Below are 21,620 nucleotides of genomic sequence, written 5' to 3'. Positions count from 1 at the left end.
CTCTTTTCTAATTCTCGCAATTCTATTTCAATGCAACGTCGGAGTTTGACGTTAATTGATGTGCTATCGAAAAATACTTACTCCTTTATTTGACAAAAATTGCTAATGGTCAGAAGACATGTCCGATTTGATGGATTAAACGTTTATTATCCATTTATCCCGGCTGGACCGTAAAAACTGTGTGGCATTAAGATTATCGGGACAGCGGATGAAGAATATACTCGTTCGTTCAAACTGACAAGTTCATTGAAGTATTATTATATCGTTGATGGTAAAATAGCAAACTCGCTATTTTACCAAATTACCGTCATTTAATCTTTGCATTTTTAAAAGCCAATAGGAGAGATATTACAAAAATTTATTAAATTTAATTGTTAAAGCGTTATAAACATTGTATAATTTATTTCACACACGGAAAGAACGGTTTTACTTAAGTATCTAAAAATTATTTAGCTATACCTAGGTACAGATCTGAAAATAATTTTGTTGCACCATCAAAATAATTATGTAGAACACTCACCCTGATTGTTAAAATTTTTTACAGCATTGTCATCATACTTTCAGCGACTATAATTATTTTGATGGTGCAACAAAATTATTTTCAGATCTAGCTAAATCTTTAGATACTTCAGTAAAACCGTTCTTTCCGTGCATAATCGAATTTAAATTGACGAGGAAAGTCTTGTCTCATCGTCTCTCAGCTATCGCGATTCCATCGTCACGAACAAACGTAAAAATTGATCTTGTGCATGCATCTCGCATAAATATGAACTCTCATTTACTATTTGTTTGATCGACGTTGTAGGTTCAGTTTTTGCTTTCGACGTATGCGTCGAATTTCGCATCGTGAAACGAATAAAATGTGTCTAATCGCTAATGAAGACCTGCGACGCGCCGCGTCTGCGCGACGTTTGCACCCCCTTCCTAAACAGGGGAGAGCGCAGCCCCTATATATTTCATGGGAGCACGAGACTCGGGGCACTCCACGCGTTTTTCACGACGTGTGCATCACGAGTCTGAAGGAATCGGCCGGTCAGTTTTCCCCCTGAAGGACGAGTCCAGCATCCGTTGGTACCAGGCACCGTGTATCAGACGCCGTGACGCAATGGCTCTTTCCGGTTCATCGATCGTGATCGTTTTCATCGGCGTGGCCGTTTACGCGGCTGCCGGACCCGTTCAGGTAAAGCACATCCTCAGGTGTCACCTGCTTGTTTCACCATAAAATAATTCTTTAATTGACTGTGAATGCATCAGCATTTAATATTATGTATGTGAAAGTTGTAAATGTACAGAAATCTGTGTGCATTTGGTTTTGTAATTGCTAAAGAAAAAGATTTTCGTTTTTTTAAGGAGGAGTTTATTAATTAACCTCCTTCGCTAAATAATCGAAAGAGATTTCGCTTCACTTAGGATCGATTGCACCAACGTCGTATAACATTTTAGCTTAACTCACCTTTAGGTTAAGCACTTTAGCTTAACTCACTCTTCGTCTCTTTCTAAAGAGTTAGAAAGTTAGAAAGAGATGAAGAGCCCTTACAAAAATTTAATACTGTGATTATTTGGCTAGTGATTAATTACTTATTTTGAGTTGATACTCTACTTTTTAGTTGCTACCAGTAACTAAAGCATTAAAAACAGTGCTTTATTAAACAGTGCTTTATTAAAAGCACTGTTTAATAAAGCATTGTTTTTAATGCTTTGAATACTCAAAGTAAGTAATAATTACTAGTCAAATAATCACTTACAGTATAAAATTTCTGTAAGGGAGTGAGTTAAACTAAGGTTGAATGTTATGTGACGTTGGTACAACCGGGCCTTAGGGATATCATTGTGTTGTCGCATTCAAAATCTTCAATTTTTCTTTTTTCAAAGTTGTTACGTTCTTGATAGATGCAATGTATGTATTAATTTTTACAGTATTTTATAACAATAAACAGGTGTTCCCCAGGCTTATCGTGATATCTGTTAATTGCAGACTTCTGAAATCATTTTGAAATGAAAATTCTAATACCAAAATGTGAGGCTTAATAGTTTTTAAATGAGAAGTGGTTAAAGTTTACCAATTGTCCGAAGTTTGTACGTTTAGATATACAGAATTACATTAATTTCGAGAATAGGATTGATGTTTGAAAATACCTTAATTACTGTACGACGTGGTGTCTGAGCGCGCACAAATTTCAGACAATTTAATCACTTTTCATGTAAAAACTATTACAACCTCGGTAGTTTGATATTAGAATTTTTGCTCAAAATTTGTACTCAAATTTTACCTCAAAATGGTCTTAAGAATTTGTCTCAAGAATTGATAAGTTTGAAATATCTTGTACTATAGGATAGAAAAATTTCTATTGTTGCACATGCTGGATTATTGATATATTATTGAATTGCAAAAATCTGTCTTTCCGTGTTGCTAGCATTTCGTATTTCCACTCCACAATCAGTTATATCAAAAGAATGAAACGCCGCAGTTGAAAATCGTAAACGTAATCGGGATTTTAGACAAGTTCTTTTTGTTATATAAAAATATAGATCATGTAAGAATAATATTCGTTTCAACACTCAGAAAAAAGTGTAGCATCAGATAGTACAATTGTGAAGATCTCTTCTACAAATAATAGTACAAATAGGGACAGGGGTAAATTGTAGTAAATGAGTCTAAAAAATTGTTCTAAAAAATTATTCTCAGATTGTCTGAAATCAATTGACAAACTGTTTAAAACTGTAAAATATTATAATATTAATTCGCGCGTTTGTTTCACAGAATCACAGTTTTTGTGTTTGCATGTGACAAAATAAATTTGCTACAAAATTGTAGTTAATCGGTGTATTTCATATTTTCTATTACATTACAATTTAAAGTTACTTATCTGACAAAATAAGGTCTACAATATTGTGTTAACTTTTTCCGAGAGATTTTTCTCAGTGAACGCACAAAATTTAAGTGTGAAATATTGGTTACATTTTGGATGTACGTGTCGACGGATTTTCAAATCTGTGCAGCATTTTTCTATTTCGTGCGACAAAAATTCGATGAATGCATGCATGCATGTATAACAAAGAGATCGAGGGATAACATCAAAATACGAATTTTTGCTTTTCTCGCGAGCAACAATACGCAATATTGCAAGGTAAAAAGCTAAATACAGAGATTGGTATAGTAACGACCTTCAGGTAAATAATATTATACCGTACGAGCCATTTTCGTGTAAATATCGCAAAAAAAGCTTTTACTTGCCATTTAGCCAAATGTAAATAATTTGTTGAATGAAAAAATTGTTAATAATTTGGAACATGATGAAAGTAAATCATCCATAATAAATAAACGTGTCCAATTTTTCCAATTATGCGACTAGAAATTTTTTACTGCGTCACGTTAAAGGTTAATTGCTAAGCTTGGTAATTAAATTGAAAATTGCAACGTTTCGCCTGTATGCTGTAATTTTGCAGTAAGCGTGCGCGACAGGCGCGTATATTCACCCCACCGATCATTATAATTCCAAATAACAAGGTGAACGGGCACTACGTCGGGCATGACAGACTGTTTATTTGTCAATTTCGACAATTCCGCATTATACGTTTACAGATTGAATTTCAACCGGCTTTACACGCACCATTGGTATGTAATTAATTTCGTTGAAATATGTCCATTATGTTAAAACGAACGTAATTGAGTGATAAAGCACATTAGACTGCACTCTACTTTAGTATGATATTAAGTCAGCTGTCAAATTTGTTATTTATTAGAACGCTAGCGCGTGTCATTTATTCTCGAGTGTTATGTATCTTTAATACCTAACATGTATCAAATTTAATCTTCACATTTATTTAACAAGATAATTGAAATTAATCATGATAATCTGTCATTTGTGAATTGTGAAAAATACGATTCTCGCGCTGACAGTTATTCTCGCAGCATGATGCGAGCCAAGCGGGAGAGCCATTTAGCATCGCGGAAAAGGAGCACCAATGAATTTGATTTAATTTAACACGGCTTTTTTAAAGAATAGAATTAATGTAATTGTTTTTTAAGATTATAAATTTGTAATCACAGTTTCCAAAACAATTTAATAAAGGTAAATTAATTTTGTATATTATTCAGCATTAAATCGTGATTACACACGGTTGACGTTATTTATTAAACTATATTAAATTAACTGATTATAGCTGCGAAAGATTGAAATAATTTTCATAAAATATATAAACGCTATTTATTCTCAAGACATTTTTTCTCAGTGGTGCAATTTATAATAGTAAAGCTCGGTTAAGCACTAAATAGGAGCACTCAATTTCCGGCGGAGAGTAGCGGCTGCGCAATCAAACTTGAAAACTGCCAAGAAAAGCCGGAACTTTTTGCGAAAAAGTCTTTTGTGGAGGAGCGCGACAAAAGGAACGTTTTACCTGTGGTGTAATTACGGCCTTCGCTTCGCAAATCTATTCGAGAACGATCTCACTTTATATTAATCCCCCTGTTAAGCTTCCAAGGACTTTCGTCAGTTGTTTGTCGTGCGCTTTACTCCGATAATCCATCGTGAGAAGGGAGGAGAGCGCGCGCGATGCGGCTCGTTGCATTCGCAACTTGTTGCGTCGGCTCGCGCGACGTTCCTCCGGAGTGAGCGTCGCGCGGGGCCAAACAGTCTCCTTGCTCGCTATTCTCGTGTCTTGACCTTTCCGCTCTTATCGAGACATTATCTCGACACGGAGATTGCTCGATGGCTCTCGCTGCTCCGTGGCTTTCCGCCGGATGAGCCGTGAAGTCGCGTTACGCCGGTTACGCGAGGTATCGGAGTGGACACCACTTTGCCATGTCACTTTGCACTTCCGCAGATTGAAGCGAAGATCGACCATAGCGGCGTCTTTCGATAAAGTGTCCTTGCCGGCCGGAGATTGTTAACCTTTAGGGGACGGGAAGCCGAGGCATTTGGCTACCTTAAGAGAGTCATAGTTTTTAGGCCTCAAACTGTTTATACGCTAAAATATCATATATAAGGGTTTTTTGGGTTGTTGAGTTCCGGGAATCTAAAGACCGTATATCAGACTACGGATTGAGATTGAGATTGGATTGAAATTTGATCCATCAGAGCAAAGTTCGCTAAACTTGAGATCAGTTTTCTTTATTCTAATTGATTAAATTTCAATCCAATCTCAATTCCAATCCGTAGTCTGATACGGGCTTAAGGGAAACAAGTGAGAATGGCTAATTCCGAATATTGAAGCGATTACTTTTATCTTCTTAGAACTCTTGTGAAATCTTTAGATAATATGTCCCCTCTATCTTTACTATTTTCCTATTCTACCTTTACTCGTAAATAAAAATTTTTTTCTCACAAAGTCCTTCTTATGCATTTGTTTGCATTTCTTATTGTTAGATCTGAATTTTAATTTTAATTTTTTTGAAATTTACAATTACTATATATGAATATTTTATGCAATTTTTCCATTTTTGTTAACGTACCAGATGGGAAGCCTATTTTTAGGCTGCACGGGGGTTGCTTATTTTTCGTAGTATGACACTTTAACACATATATGAAAGTTATAAATAATAATCATAAAAAGTCATGAAAAAACCTGCCCGTCCTCTAAAGGTTAAATGTAATTGTTACATTTTTATACGTATTTTTACATTTTATACACGCCGTACGATGAAATTAATAAAGATGAGTCGTAAAGAAAAAACGTGTAATAAACATTCAAAACTACCTTCTTGTTGTACGTTTCTTTTATAAAGGAAAAGATTTGCTCTTTATACAAAGAAGCGTACGACGAAGAAGAAAGGAAAATCTAAAGTGATATAAATATTATACCTAAATAATTACACATTTCGTTGCATTGGTATATATATATATATATTATTACCCCAGAGCTTCAAGTGAAATATTAGTAAAATTGATTTTAATGCAGTCCGTTTCTTCTGTTCTTCTCTCTCTGAGCGAAAGTGGCTTTTAACTTCGCGTGTTATTTCATTTGAAATCTTGTAATAAAAATCCCCTCCTTCATTTCCATGATATTCATCTCGAAACAGAGTGAGAGGGAGAAAGAGAGAGGGAGAGTTGGATCCAACCGGCGAGGATTCTTGGAATGAGAGAATAACGTACTTCTCATGATACGCTTTCTCCTACATATTTCACATTCGATGATACCATCGGCTGTCTGTTATGCAAAAACTTAAAGCAAGTGAGTAGGGCATACACGCGAGGTTGTAATTTGCAAGGACATTTGCGATAGCCGGCTTTCAGACGGCGAAGAGATGTTATAGAAGAGAGGGTATAGCTCGACGATAGCCGAACGGGTTAAACCTCGGACGACGTATATGCGGGAACGTACGAAAAGTTTTCCTATGCATACCAAATGAATACCTGTGAGGCAGCTGCGTAATACACATCCCAGGATGACACAGTTGGAACACCGCGTTGTATAGAACAATGGTTTGCGTATATGCACGAGGATATCGGTGTCCTCTAATTCCCAGCGTTCATCGTGCATCTCATCCAACGATCTCGTGGAGCGCGCGTTACGCTTGATATTAAACTGACATATCGAAACGTTTATCTATCTCTCTAATTTCATCTGTCATGTTGAATGGGGAAAAAATGAGTTTTCGTTTTGAACTCTTATGACTAATGTTGAGCGTAGATCATACAAGTTTTTATTTATTTTAGAAAAACTCATTGTTTTCAGGATGTATTGTTACAGGATGTTAGTTTTTTAATTAAGAAAATAGGCAAGAAATAGGGAAATTATACAAAATTAAACTTAAATAGGGAAATTAGACAAAAATATCATTATTATTTTTTTATAATAATTGTTATAATAGATAAATATTTTCTTATCTACATGTAAATATAATATATGACGATATTACATCTTACGAAATTTGCAATTGCAGTATTAGAATGAATTTTCCATTTTTGTCAATGTTTCTCGTTCTATCTCACGTTTAAAAATTTCACAAATTTCGTTTCGCAATTTTCGCAAATAACATAAGCGCTATTTCGGAAGAACAATTTTCTTCCTCGTCGATTTCATCGCCAATTGTTTGTTTAAAAATCGATCGAAACTTCATTAACTTCGTCAACTTAACTATTAACCGTGACACTTGCCAGTTATTACAGCTCGCGTCGTTACAGTAAGTAATGGCGCACTGACGAGAAACGCGATTTCAACAAGGCACGATCGAAGCTGTCGTCGACCGTCGACGTCGGCGGTGTTTGGTTTTAAGAGCGAGATTAAATTTGTAAAATTCTCCGTCCTTCGGCGTTTTGTAAATGTAGGTACGCAGAATTTCATTTCTCTTCTCTTTGCTTACTATCCCGGGACGTTACGGAAAATTGCTGCTGCTCCGAAAGGCCTCGAAGCGAAAAGCCTTGCGTCGCACAATTCGATTAAATCGCTAAAACGCGTTATTTCGCCGAAGAAGAGAGCAAAATATATGGAGTTGTGTAGCGCGTAGCTTCCGGTTTTGTCGAGTAACGCTTTTCGACCCGGGATGGAAAAAGCGATTCGTCGAGTAAAATGCGAGATCTCCGATATGTCGGCCTTAACCCTTATAATTAGTCGTGCAAGTCAGGTAAATGATATAATGACGAGCTGTAATAACTGTAATATATCGATCTGTAGCTCGCGGATGGTGCCTTCAAGGTCGACCACGACCGCGACGGCTCAAAGGGTTGTTTCTCACCAAGTTTTTACAAAGAACGGTATTAATATTAAACGAAGCAATTATAAGCGGGAAGGTTATGACTCTTGTAGAAATAAAAGTTAAGATATTCACAAACCTACAGTTAAGTAACAATTTAACTGATAAATTAATTTTTTACGCGGTTTTAAAGAGAGGAGCTCTAACGAGTCCATCAGACATTATATTTATTAACGCAATTACAGTTTTTTTTCCTACTATCTAGGAAGCGTGGTAGATTCGCGATAAAACACAAAAGAAAAACATAATTGTGTATTGCTCGTTACAAGAGTGGGAAAATAATGTGGAAGCCAAGGAGTTGGCATTCGTTGAATGGGACCGCGCGACCGTCATAATGCATTTTTCAATTCGTCCGAAGCTACAGAATGACTGTGCCGGGAATTTATAATGTGCGCCTGACGGGCGAAGGAGAAAAAACGTCGGGCGGTAAATTCGATCCGTAATGTAAGGTCGAGCACCGAGCCACCGTACGGCGAACGAAGTTTTAATTAGCATAAAGCAGCCTCGCAACCTCCTCGTGGCAGGCGGGATAAGGACGACGAGCACGTGCCGTCGTCACGCCGAGAACGGGCTTAACATGTGGCTCTTATATGTACGTGATCTTAACATTTACATTACACGTATTCCAAAGGTGATTTTTATATTTTCTTCCTCTTGCCTCGAGTCACATTATACAATGCTCGTCCGATCGTACTGACGTTGCATAGATGAAGCCGAAATGAATAATTAAACTTCCTCTGGGAATAAATAGTCTATTGTGTTAGATTCAGATCTGTATGTCAAGCTTGTTCTGTTTAAAGATAAAACGCAAACTCACAACGTTCAAACAGAACGTAGAACTAAGTCACGCGATGCGTTCTGCAAATTTAATTAGAAAGACAAATAAATAAAAGTCTTTTACGCTTATCTTAAAGAACAGTTCATGCATTTTTATTAAAATTATGATTAAGAAAACTGGAGGTTTTGTGTTTTGTGGTAATTTAATTAATAATAATTAAATAATTAAATATTAAGGACAACCATCGAATCAAAAATTTAATTATAAATTATAGAAAAATATAAGATATACTTATGTAATTTGTATAATTATTAAATATTACGTATAATTATATTGTTACATATATTATTAATATTAAATGTAATTAATAAATTTTATTTTACTGCTTGATTTAGTAATTTTGAAAATTTTCAATCGATATCAGATTTCTATTTTATGTGATACTTTTATTTAATATAATGAAATTTCTATTTAACTTTTTTAAAAATGTCAACGATAAAGTTGATATGTCGTGACTCTACCATCACTCGTTAATATTTAATAAACGCTGACGCAAATGATGTGAAATACAGTAATTAGCAAATGACATAGTCGTTAATAATGAAAACAAGCCTGTGGCTGCAACTTTGTTAGAATGACAATAGGTAAGCTGTGTATAAAAAGCCTGTGGCTACAATTAAAAAGTTTCTTTTGTTTACAGGCTGGACCGAACACGGTACAACAGAATGAATATGGGGTATTGCCGGATTTCTTTACAAGATACTGGGAAGATCGAAGTAAGTATTCGCCAAAAAAAGGATAACTTATTTATGCTTATTATATTAAAAATTATATTGAATTATATTGAAAAACGAGAAACTGTCTAAGAAAAAAAAACGACAGTAAATATCAATTTTCAATATGTAAACGCTAATTATGATAACTTAACTCGATAAATTATTACAAACAAGTTTGAAACAAGATATATTACAGAATATGTATATTATCATGTATAATCATATGTACAATTATTACATTTATGATTATATACAGGTACTTTTTTCTTATTTTCTTAAACTTATTTAACTTTTTAATAAAAAGAACGTAAAGATTATTTTCTGCATTATTTTTTATTCTTTCTTTTATTATTTTTCTTGTACGATAAAAGATTATACAAGAGGAAAATGTCATATGTAAGAGAAAGAAATATATTTTAAACATAATTTTATATATTTGAAAAATGTTTTCCAGAAATTTCTTTAATCCTTTTCTCATCTGTTTTTTATTTTTTTTTAACAGAGATGATAGAGACAGATGGTATTTATTAATAAAATTGATTATATAGAATTCAAAATAAGAATGAAGATATCTGTAAATATTTGTGTTTTTAATGCATTGTTAACTAATACCTAACTTATACTGTATAGTAGCGGCAAACAGAAATGATGTGAATAAAGACTCAAATAGATCATGTTTAATTGGGTTTTATCGCACGACGAAGATCAGTAGACGCGAGTAAAAAAAAAACACGCACACTTCCAGTGTGCAGCACACATTAGATCGTTCCAGTTTATAGATCATTTGTCGCTGGGAATTTTTTGCAATTACGCGACGCATTAAACAATTCGCCACTTTAACTTTTATCTTAAACTTATACTAACGCGTTTTCATCTAATTATAGTAGATCGCGTATTGTCGCAGATAAGAAAACGATTTGTGATCGATACCGCCTCGAGGCTACTATGCATCAATACCATAATCCTTTGTCCTTTGATGTATCACTTCTATGCTGTTCCGATCTATCATCGGAATTGCATGTCAAGAGGTTGGATACGCATACACTCTCGCATTTATATTATACACTTCAATTAATTACTTGTAGGAGTGTCAATCGATTATATTAACGTGTCTGGAGTTGTTTGATATCGCGAAATTAAAATAAACTAAAATTAATTTTGCGGATTGTGCCATTAAGTAATGTCAAGAGAAGATATTAAGTACATACGTTGTTGCAAAAAGAAAATAAATTGAAAGAGATAAAACTTCTCAAAAGTGAAGAAGAAGTTTTGCCATGCAGGATATTTTATTTTGCTACAGCTAAAATACTATCTGGATATCTCTTGACCATTGCGTGTTTTTAAACCATGTGCAATATTTTCCAAGAAAAAGAAGAAAAATATCTTTCTCCATTTACGAGAAGGTTAAAAATTAGGACAATATCATGAAGTTAAAGTATAAAGCATATTTTTTTAAAATTTTTAAAATTAACTATTGTTAATTTGACAACCGCAATTGTGAACAGAATTAGTATTTTTCACGATTTAAGAATTAAAATCTTCTCATTCTTATGGGTAATGTTATTTATTAACAAAATAAAAATTAGATATTATTTCATAGTCGATAAAACATTCGGTCATAAAATACAACCGTTTTGCAAAACTAAGCTGTTAAAATTAAATAAGAGAATGGAACGCGTATAGAACAGTTCTGAATGCACATATGTACGCAAGAAATATTATTTTGATAGATAAAAAGCTTATAGAAGCTTGGTTTACGATGCTTATTATGGTGCATCCTTTTGACTGCGTTTTATGGCTCGATTAAGGCATTACGATCGGCGATTCAAAGGCCATAAACTCGTACAGAATGCCCACACTTATCTGGAAAATGTAACAGTTAATTCGGCCGTTTGCAACAATTTGATTAGCCGTCAACTTCAATCAACTTTAAAAATGTATAAACAAGAAACACTGATGGCGCGCGCTGAATTTTAATAAAATAATCACGTGCAAAATCCACATCATTAATTTCGATCTGAACACTGGCAAACGAACGAAATTTTTTTTAAATAGAAAAAGCAATTTATATTTATAAGCAAGTTTTTTAAAAAAAAATTTACTTTAGAGGTGGGGAATTAAATATGTAGAACATCGATTTGTATAGATTGTTTTTTAAGAGTTCGATTTTAATCAATTTTTCAGGATTATCGCGTTGTGACATTTTATATAATGTTCTAATATATTTTAATATTATCCGATTGGAGGCACGTGTGAATCTAAATAATAAATTGACGTGAGCAATAGAGTTGCGTTTTTTAACGGACAATATCTAGAAATGTTATTAGTATTTTGTATACGTTATAATCGAGTTCGACGGAGCAATAAAACATTTATACGGCGCGGCTACAAACTTAATAATTCGCACAAACACGCATCATTTATTCACATTGTTATTTCGACTCTTTCAGCTGCTATCTTTCTTGTACTTGCGTACACGCGTTTATCATTCATTGTGCATTTCCATATTAAATTGTGCCGTTAATCATTCATTTGGAGCGCGCGTGTGTCCGGCGATTCCAGAATAATCGTGGTGCCACAAATAAAAAGTTCGCGTAGTTGGTCATAAACAATACACCTGGGAAATTTGCGCTCTGCTTTCGCCCCCGTAATTTTCGCGCGAAGGAAACGAGTGCGGAAAATTCTCTTGGAAAATTTTCGCGCGAAAAATGTTTAAGCACATCGCGCGCGGATTGTCCATAAAATCGCGCGGCCGACGTTGACGGAGGTAAGCGTGATATAACAGTTTAGGTGTGAAAATCCGCTAATGTCACGCATGGCATCGTTTTGCATGGTTTTATTGCACCCGTGGGCGCAATTCCCCCTGCGACTTTTATTCCAAGTTCCGGCTGCACGATATAGTTGGCCTCACGCAATTCTTCGATGATTTCTTTGACTATTTTCGGTAGCACGCATGAATTTTATATGCACGTATTATCTTATAATGTATGATTTAAAAATCGTAGAAATTATTAAATATTTTTAAAATAAATAGTAAAAAGCTGTCGCCAGATGATTGTTATCCAACACATTTTTACTCTTTAGTTATATAGATAAATATTTTTTGTTAACACTTTTCTAATAAAAAGAGAAGTTGAAATAAGGTAAAAATATAATTAAAATGAATTGACGAGATTAAACATCAGTTTCCGAAGCAATAGTTCATATAACGCATGACATAGGTGACCACATAAATCGCGTCCATCGCGAATAAACGTAAAACCGAAGATTGAAACCACTGATGCATGTATCGTAATTTCAATGAATTTAGATTTTGATACGAAATTAATTCCTCCATATTTATTGTACCCCGCATGTTTACTATTAATTTATTCAGTCCAATGCAAATGCGATATGAATATTTCGATTGTAATTAACAGCGTAATAAATATTCACGGAAATAATATTAGTTTCGTCCTCCGATGAGAAAGCCATAGTAATTTCTCTCTTTCATCATTGTAGGGATGAACCAGAACGCGAAGCGAAATTTGGATCAGATTGGTGGGGGACACCTCGTGAGGGATACCGACAAGCAATTCAAGGGTTTATTAAACGGAGAAGAGAGTCGCTTGACTCAATATTTAAATTCTGCCAGTGACAAGCAAATACTCGACACAATCCGTCGAGGGGGACATTTTGCTGATCGATTTGGCAATGGAAATCTCATTAATTCTCCACTTAACTCCGTAGCGTACGCAGATATGATAAGTCATCCATACAGCTCCAATTTAAATGCCGATCAAATAAACGACCAGTTATTTATGAATCAACTTATTGATCGCGATATTCCGAACAACGCGCTAGAGGGTGATAGACGAATCGTTAAAAATCTAGATAAGTTTGGCGGCGAGCATCTCGTGAGAAATCTAGATCAGATCGGTGGCGGGCATCTCGTGAGAAATCTAGATCAGATCGGTGGTGGACATTTAGTGAGAAATCTGGATCAGATCGGCGGCGGGCATTTAGTCAGAAATCTAGACCAGATTGGCGGAGGGCATTTAGTGAGAAATCTGGATCAGATCGGCGGAGGGAATTTAGTGAGAAATCTAGACCAGATCGGTGGTGGACATTTAGTGAGAAATCTGGATCAGATCGGCGGCGGAAATCTGGTTAGAAACTTGGATCAGATCGGAGGCGGAAATCTTGTAAGAAACTTGGATCAGATTGGAGGCGGAAATCTTGTGCGAAACTTGGATCAGATCGGCGGTGGAAATCTCGTGAGAAGCTTGAATTGATGTTGCAGCGATGCCTGATCATGGTGGATCAGTACAGAATAAGAAAAGAGATGTAGAACGGCTTGTTAGAAGTGATTGTATTAAGGAAAAAGGCTTCTATATTAATTTTTAATTTTGCAACAGATGCGATTTCTTTTGGGTTATAATTATCTGATGTGTTGTGCATATTCTATGTAAGAAATCACAATCAAACAATTGTATTTAATAAACATGCAACTACGACACGCAGTTTTGATTTAATTAAAATTAAATCCATCGCATATAATAAATAGAGGAATTCAGCTGGAAAAAGGGCATATATGGAGAATACGTAAATAATTAATATACATGTACAAAATTGTATATTTATTTATACACATCCGTTTTTTACCATTTAACTTTACCAGAAAAATTATTTTTCCCACATATGACGCATTCCTATATATAATTTATAATAAAATATATTAATAATACGCAGGTTAACATAACTTATAAAATTCACATTATCGTAAATTTGCAGATGTGTATAACTTAAATTAAAGTGAAAATATTTTATAAAAATCTTTTAATTTTTATATTTGTCAAAATTCTTTTTAAAATATGTTACTCGTAAAATATTACTCGTAAATAAAAATGTATTCTCTTATTTTTAAAAGAAACTTTTTAATTTTAAATATGCCTGCGATACATTCTATCTACTAAATTAGATCATTTACTCGTCCGAAAATCATCATCCAATCATCTTACTGCAGGACAGCGATAATTCGAACATTGCAATTATATAGCTTTTTTTGTCATCGTGTTTTTTTTGTTCTATTAAGTGGAAAGGTAATAAAATTTTATCTGTAATAAAATGTATCTGTTCTTTCCAAACCGACATTCGTTTTTTTGATCGTCTTGAATTTTCCATAATATTGTAATCTCCCATTAGAATTAACATAGACATAGTAGAGCTTTCTGAAATTTTCAAGGTATGGGCAACCGCAATATAAATGGTGTCGGCGGAGGCCATCTGTTGCGACAGGGACGTCGAGGACTAGATTCGTTATCTGGAGCAACCTTTGGTGAGAGCAAGAGGTTTATACCTTTCAGGTAAATTGTTATCGATGCGCGTGTTCGACCTGTGATAATAAAATATGAGCCTACTTAAGCCAAGAGCTCTCGTATTCCATTAAGTAAATTTTGTATCGAAATATTCTCCATTAAGTATCGGAATATATCAAATAATTCACAGATTACATTAAACAGCAGATATAAATATTTATTGCTAGTTAGATCTACAACGCGTAATTTTATTATAACTTCTTAAAAAGTTTATTAACAGGCTAATACATATATATATATATATATATATATATATATATATATATATCTTTTTAAATGTGGTTTATATTAATTTCTTGATTTAGAAGTTAATCTTTTATTCTCTCTTTCTCACAAAAGCAATAATTAAAATATCCTATTATCCAGAAACTTAGTTTTAAAAATTGGTTCGACACCCACACGGATTGAGGGACCTGCTTGGCTAAGGTAATATTTTTCGCAATAAATTTTTTACACAGAGATTTTAAATAGAGAGGTTTATATATCTATAAACAACATAATTACATCAATTTAGAAGGACCAAACCCATCGAAGTGTCTTGACGATTAATTTGACCAAAACCAATGGTCGTATTGTCATGACGATTATAATGATAACCAGTTAGGTCGATTAAAAAGGTTTACTGCTAATTAGGTTCATTTTAAGAACAGCCAAAGGGAGACAAAAAAATTGGCGCGATATAACATCAGATAATATATTTTGTCCAGAAAATTGAGTTAACAATTTGGAAAGAAATTATTTAATCAGAAAATAATGTAAATTTAAATAAAATTTATGCAGTAAATTAATCAGTATTTTTATTTTTAATTTAATTAGAATTTATATTGCGACTTAATGTACATTTAGTGTGTTGATTAAATTTATACACTTTAATTAGTTTTAAAATATTGAATTGCATATGCATATAAAACATTTTATTCGCTTTTAGGACGTGCAATCTTTTTCGTGTATAATGAAGTGAAGCACTTTCGAAATTACTTCTTGAGTTTGAATGGAAAATATTTCGATTTTTTTTTTCATTTTACTCGCGATACAATTCCTCCACATGCTCGAGATAATTCTCGTTATGATACAAAGAAAAAAAATCATTGCATTGCCAATTATTTGTTATACATATACAAAATATACGTACAGCTCGTCGAGTTATTGTTTAATTCCCCACGGTCTCATCACTTTTATCCGTATTTTTCTATCTGTATTGACGATAAAATCACCACATGCAGTTTATTCAACGGTCGCGCATACAAGAGGATTGATTTTCTTACCAAATTCGATATATTGCTTTTTTGATCGTGTTACCATTGGCAGCTCTACCATAAACACGACCTCGATCGTTGCCCTCCCACTCAACCTTTCACATATGTCAGACTCGACGAATATCCCTAATAGATATATAATACCCGATATCACTGAAAAATAAACGAAAAGAAATAATTAGAAAGAGACGTGTGTCGAGATTGCAATCATGCGATATATCTCTTTTCTCGTTTATCTGACCATATCCAACTGCGATTACTTTTGTTGTATTAGTAAAACTATTTGCGAGCGACATTTTAGGAAAAGTAATAAATTTTGTAAAACCGAAAATGTTGAAAGATGAATACGAAAGGGAACAAAACAGAATAAAATGCCCCCGATATTTTGAACCCTGTTATTCCACACGGTGATCCGATAAAGCGCATTTTCTGTGTGCGTCTATAACCTTTTTCGCTTCAACGCCACCGTTTTTTTTTATAAATGCCGGATGTTAGATATTGCTGCGGATATTGAGTTGCGTTCATCGCTGAAAAAAAAACAAGAAAAAAAGGAAGTCATGTCTATTGCGATCGAACCTCGCTTCCTGCTAGTCTGACTATAAACATCCATATTCCCTTCATTGCGTCTGACCAGTTTTATCGATAACCCCTTCTTTCCGACAATTTTCGTCTGGAAGTATTTATATTGTATTTATTGTAGTATTATTTACTAGTACAACATATTAACATACGTTCTTATAAAAACAATCAATTTTATGTTTAATAACACCATAGTTTAAAGAAACTATAAAATAAAACTGATATTTTTCTAATTTGAAAAGTGAATTCAAATGCGAAGAATATAAAATTCCATTTAAATTCTATATTTTTCCTTCGGTTGTTCAATATATATCTCCGAGATATTATTGCGTTTTTAAAATAAATTCCATTTATTATTTTACATAACATTCCATTTTGAAATAAAACATCCGAGAACGTGGTTCTCTTACAGATTCGTTACAGTATGTCCATTATATTGCAGACGGCTCAGCGTGATGAACGTACATCCTGGCAATTTCGACGAGATCGACCGATCGGGGTTCGATCGCTTCTCAAAGAGGAACATCGACGAGATCGATACCGCGTTCGACAGCTTCTTCAAGCGAAACTTCGATGAGATCGATCGAGGTAGTTGGAGCGGATTCGTCAAGAGGCTCAATAATTATCTGGCGGACAGGCAGCGACGTTAATCGGCGCAGGACAGGTGGAGAGGATAGCGAGATGAAGGGCACAGAAAGGGCGAAGGGCAAAGAGAAGGGCAGCGAGAAACATCGGAACGAATTGTACACACACTCACTCTATTAAGAGAAAAAAAAACTCGTTTAATCTACGTGAAATTTCGAAAAAAAATATTCGACGCAAATTAAAATCATCCCTTTGCCATTGCTGTCCTCTAATGGCTGCGAATTTAAAACCGGACATATTACAATATTACATCGAAACTTATTACATGGCGAAACGCAATAGTGAGATTATTTTTTGAACAAAATCGAGAGGCATTTTTTTGGCTGATAACATTGCTTGACAAAAATTTTTTTCTCTTCTCGATATGCTGAAAACCATTAAATGTACTTTCAAATCCAAATTCTAGAGGATAAACTAAGAAAAGTGATAGTGGGACTCACTTTCGAGATATTGATAATTATGCAAATATTTAGTATTAATAACTTATAAAATTTTGATGAAGTAAATTCCGGAGATGGAAATGGATAAACTATCGCACGATTCAATTAAATTTAAAGTAGGTTTCTTTTTATAGAAATTATTTTTAGCTGTAATATATTCTTAAAGTATTTAATAGCAAAAGTTAAACACTTGCAACCAATAAAGGCCTATTTAAAAACTTTTGTACAATAAAAATAGAATCGGTGGCTATGGCAAAACATTCGTTAGTTCATCCTCTATGAATTAAGCAAAAGAAAAAATACAAAGAGATTATTTTACTCAATTGAATCCACGAAAGAATCTGCATGAGAACAAATTAATTTTATCATTTATCTCGAAAAATAGTTCTTAAGTGAAAGTAATTGGATTTATTTCAAAGAAGCTCGTACTCTCGCTATATCTTCAACGACTTTTTCGAAACACGCTGCATCGTAAAAATGATATTAACTTACATCTAAATATGAACGGCGTGTATATATCGTTAATGTGTAATTAATTGTATATATTAACTCAGCTCAGTGTGTGAATCTCAGAATTATATACATAGATGGATATGAATACAAAATCGAATACTCAATGCGATTAAATCTTAGGAAGGAAAGCGGCAGGAGATACAAACATTATGGTGTGTCGTTCCTCTTAAAAGAAAAAAAAACTCGTTTGAAAGAGTTTCTATTGAAAAATCTTAAAAATACTCGAATATCTTTATGTCCAAAGGCATGACCTGGCAAAGAAATTTCTTCTCTCTTTGTAATTTAGAAATGATTTAAAACTTTCGTCGCTTTGACGAAATTTAACCGATTGGAGATCGGATAAAATATATCACGTGGTTTGTCCTCTTTACTCGTATGCAAATTCTGTCATTCTGCAAAAGTGTACTATCTAAAAAGAACGATAATAAATTTCTGGCTAATTAGAGAGATAACATAAAAAGGTTACAAATGTCACACAAGTATGAAAATGTTAAAAAGTACCATTTCTTTAAGTGATATTACTTGAAAAAAAAAATAAAGAATATAATCTTTTTTTAGATATAATTTTGTATCTCATAAATAATACTTATATATTTGTAGTATTATATATCTTACTTTAATAAACAATTATTTCCTGAGGATATAACATTTGCAACCTTTTTATATCGTCTTCAATCATTATTACTTCATATCATACTCCTACACTCTCTATACATTTACATGCATGTACAAATTTTGAAATATTTAAAAGAATTAATTTTTGGATATAATTGCAATATTCTTTACTATACATATATCTTTGTTATATATAGAAATACGTGTTCAAACACAGAACATATTGTATCCATTTATCTTATTCCACAGTCACAATTTTTCCTGCGTTTTTACAAAAAAAAAAAAGATAATTATCAAAAGAAGGGACTGAAAGAAATACAAAAACAAATTTGTTCGACGGTCATCTTAAGTCTCGCACTTCCAGGATGGTCGAAAGCCAATGGGTTTTGCATCGGTTGTCGGTCTCGGATCGTTCAACAGCTGGACTTCTGGATATGCGGGCGTACGGGGTCTTTCTTGTCTCTCAAGCGTCGTTACATTTGAAAGATCGGTATCGTATGACTGCGACGTAAGGAATCTCGAATTTGCGACGGAATTATGCGGCTGAGGATCTTTCACTGCCGCCGAAGCGTTTGTCGATATTCGCAACTTTCTCGGCGTTCGCGGACGGTCTGACTGCTGCTGCTGCGGCTGCGATTGCCTTTTTCTTGCCGCCGCGAGGATGCATTTAACTTCCTCGTTGATGTCAGCCGGTGTCTCAATCCGCACGCTCTTTGTATTGTGATTCATTCTTACTAGCTGTAAAGAAAGCAAGGCTTTTAATTATATCTCACAAGCGAATTTAAGTATATGATTTTCTCAAGTGGATAAAGAATCTTTTTATTAATGTCATGCTTCGTAGAAAAGACCTTGATATAATAAAAATCAACGCATTTAATGGCAATATGTTTCACACATTATATTTGAGTTAAATTATAATAATAGGAAAATTCTTTTTTATTCTTTTTAAAGAAATATTTGAATCTGCCTAATAATACACTGCATGTACATATTCCATTTGATAATATTATAATATGTTTATATAACATGCGGCATTTGGAGTGCATCTCTCTCTATTTTGTATTATTTTATCATGGGATACTGAATTATTTCAAGTTTATTCAATTATATTAAAGTTTTCTTTATTTTTTAAATTAAATTTAAACGCTTAGTCATTTATTACTTTATCATTTAGACATTTATACCTCGATCAATCCTTCCTCCAATTCGGAATAACGTTGCAGCAATAGACCTACTTTCGAACTAAGCTTCGTTAAGTGGTCGGTAATGAACAATTCTTTGGCAATGTCCTCCTTCATCTGTACAGGCAATTTTATTAAAAATTACTTAAAATTAAAAGCGTTATACCATTCTTTAACTGTGAAAGTAATTTAATTAAAGTACTTGATCCATTCCTTTGGATACCTTCGAGCTGATGTAATTGAGGCTTGCTCGCGACTCGGAAATCTATTGAGTAGCAATATATTACTTAAATTATATTACTTATCTTAATTCCATACAAAATAAAGATTTTAAGTAATTGTATGAAGTGCGTAAATTAAAGAAAACTTAATGTATGTTTGCTTTTGCATGAAATATACGCTTACAATTGAATTAAATCTTTCAGATTCGGCCATAATCTGATAATGCGCTCTCATCACTCGGAAGAACTGAAATGTTAGAACATTATGTATATGCGTAACCAAATATTTGCTAAGTAAGTGATAATTAAACTGTTATATAAAATATATATGCTATTTGTTTTCGATATTTGCACATAATGGCTATTGCTTTTTAATAAAAAGACGAGTATAACATTCTCATGTATACAATACATAAAAATAGTTGTAACTTACACGTTGACACATATACAACACAATAGTCGCATTTATCATCGCAAAGATTACGCTAGTAAAGAAACGATATACCAGATACATGATTATCTTTGCGAATATCCTGAACAAGCAATTTCGGGCAAACATTCAACACTTAAATATTATAATCGTATTTTGACAAAGTCACGAGAAATGACGGATTAAAAAATTTTCTCTTTCCATATAATAACCTAATAACCAAAAATTCTAGATTCAGCTGAAGTTCGACGAAGATAATCAAGAGCGAGTTGTTGAGATAATCAATCACGTATTGTATATATTTATAAATAATGTCGGTAACAACAAAATTTTCGGAAATATTAAAAAAGAATTGACATAAATATAATAAGGTCAATTTTGCCACCAATCCGTTATCGAATTATGCTCGACATTCTATTTTTACTGATTGTGTGAATAAGAAATCTATATCTTTTAGGGTAATTTCGATTAAAATCTTGATTAAAATCGGCGATTCATATAATATTTATCAAGTAATTTGCAATATTTCTTTCTTGAATTCTGCTTGAAAAAGTTAATATGCACTAGAAAACGATTTATATTATAAAACTTTAATTTTCTGCATTATGTATGTTCAACAATGCATCTTACAGTAAAAATACTTTTGATGGAAAAGTTCAAATATTTGAGACAAAAACGTGTGATTTTTTTATTACCCAACAAACTGTGAATATGTTTATCACTTTGTCATGATACGATACAATAATATGTTTTAACATATTGCATAGTTAGCATAATAATAATACTTATGTGAAACATTGATGTTTACAATTAGAAAAGAAACGTCCAATATAAGCAAGAGGAAATGAGACATTTCGAAACAAAAAATAAAAAACCTTTAATAATATTTTAATATTAATAAAATTTTTACGAAATATGTTTATAATCGTATATTGTTTATTTTGACTATTTTATTTAAAATTTAATCTGCAACTCGATGTTTTTCTACTCCAATTTTCTTATACAATTATTAAAATATTAGTAGGTATAATATTTTGCTACGTACCCAAAAGCTTTATTGTAAATGATTATTGCATTGATTAATTTGTATAATATATTTTATGTTTTTCCGAGACAGAGACTTGCATTTTTCAATT

The 21,620-nt window shown here is 33.2% G+C and overlaps 2 protein-coding genes across 3 annotated transcripts; one reads left to right on the top strand and one right to left on the bottom strand.

Moving 5' to 3' along the window:
- Nucleotides 1–971: 971 nt before the first annotated feature.
- LOC139778672 (uncharacterized) lies at nt 972–18,482 on the top strand. Of its 2 annotated transcripts, XM_071716738.1 has the most exons (4): nt 972–1,180; nt 9,172–9,247; nt 14,472–14,592; nt 16,882–18,482. In XM_071716738.1, the coding sequence occupies exons 1-4, from the start codon at nt 1,106–1,108 to the stop codon at nt 17,087–17,089; spliced, it is 480 nt and encodes a 159-aa protein (XP_071572839.1). In that variant the 5' UTR covers nt 972–1,105; the 3' UTR covers nt 17,090–18,482. The 2 variants fall into 2 exon arrangements, with proteins under 2 accessions (XP_071572839.1, XP_071572838.1); XM_071716737.1 differs by lacking the exons at nt 14,472–14,592; nt 16,882–18,482 and adding an exon at nt 12,749–13,743.
- A 32-nt stretch (nt 18,483–18,514) lies between these two features.
- On the bottom strand, nt 18,515–21,339 carry LOC139778673 (uncharacterized). Its single transcript, XM_071716739.1, has 5 exons — nt 20,488–21,339; nt 20,239–20,301; nt 20,036–20,098; nt 19,837–19,950; nt 18,515–19,390 (listed from the first exon to the last, which is right to left on the bottom strand). The coding sequence occupies exons 1-5, from the start codon at nt 20,611–20,613 to the stop codon at nt 18,998–19,000; spliced, it is 759 nt and encodes a 252-aa protein (XP_071572840.1). The 5' UTR covers nt 20,614–21,339; the 3' UTR covers nt 18,515–18,997.
- Nucleotides 21,340–21,620: the final 281 nt, after the last annotated feature.

Source organism: Temnothorax nylanderi, unplaced genomic scaffold (genome assembly GCF_030848795.1).
Source record: "Temnothorax nylanderi isolate EJ_2023f unplaced genomic scaffold, tnyl_v1.0 TNYL_tig0191_pilon, whole genome shotgun sequence".
NCBI lineage: Eukaryota > Metazoa > Arthropoda > Insecta > Hymenoptera > Formicidae > Temnothorax > Temnothorax nylanderi.
This window is presented reverse-complemented; position numbering and strand designations above follow the sequence as displayed.

Bases quoted from the DNA above. Each gene is read 5' to 3' on its own strand.
- LOC139778672 (XM_071716737.1), top strand. From the start codon at position 1,106: ATGGCTCTTTCCGGTTCATCGATCGTGATCGTTTTCATCGGCGTGGCC. The intron at 1,181-9,171 runs GTAAAGCACATC...TTTTGTTTACAG, and splicing joins CGGCTGCCGGACCCGTTCAG to GCTGGACCGAACACGGTACA. The intron at 9,248-12,748 runs GTAAGTATTCGC...TCATCATTGTAG, and splicing joins AAGATACTGGGAAGATCGAA to GGATGAACCAGAACGCGAAG.
- LOC139778673 (XM_071716739.1), bottom strand. From the start codon at position 20,613: ATGTTTGCCCGAAATTGCTTGTTCAGGATATTCGCAAAGATAATCATG. The intron at 20,099-20,238 runs GTAAGCGTATAT...GCTACTCAATAG, and splicing joins CTGAAAGATTTAATTCAATT to ATTTCCGAGTCGCGAGCAAG. The intron at 19,391-19,836 runs GTATAAATGTCT...CTTTCTTTACAG, and splicing joins TGGAGGAAGGATTGATCGAG to CTAGTAAGAATGAATCACAA.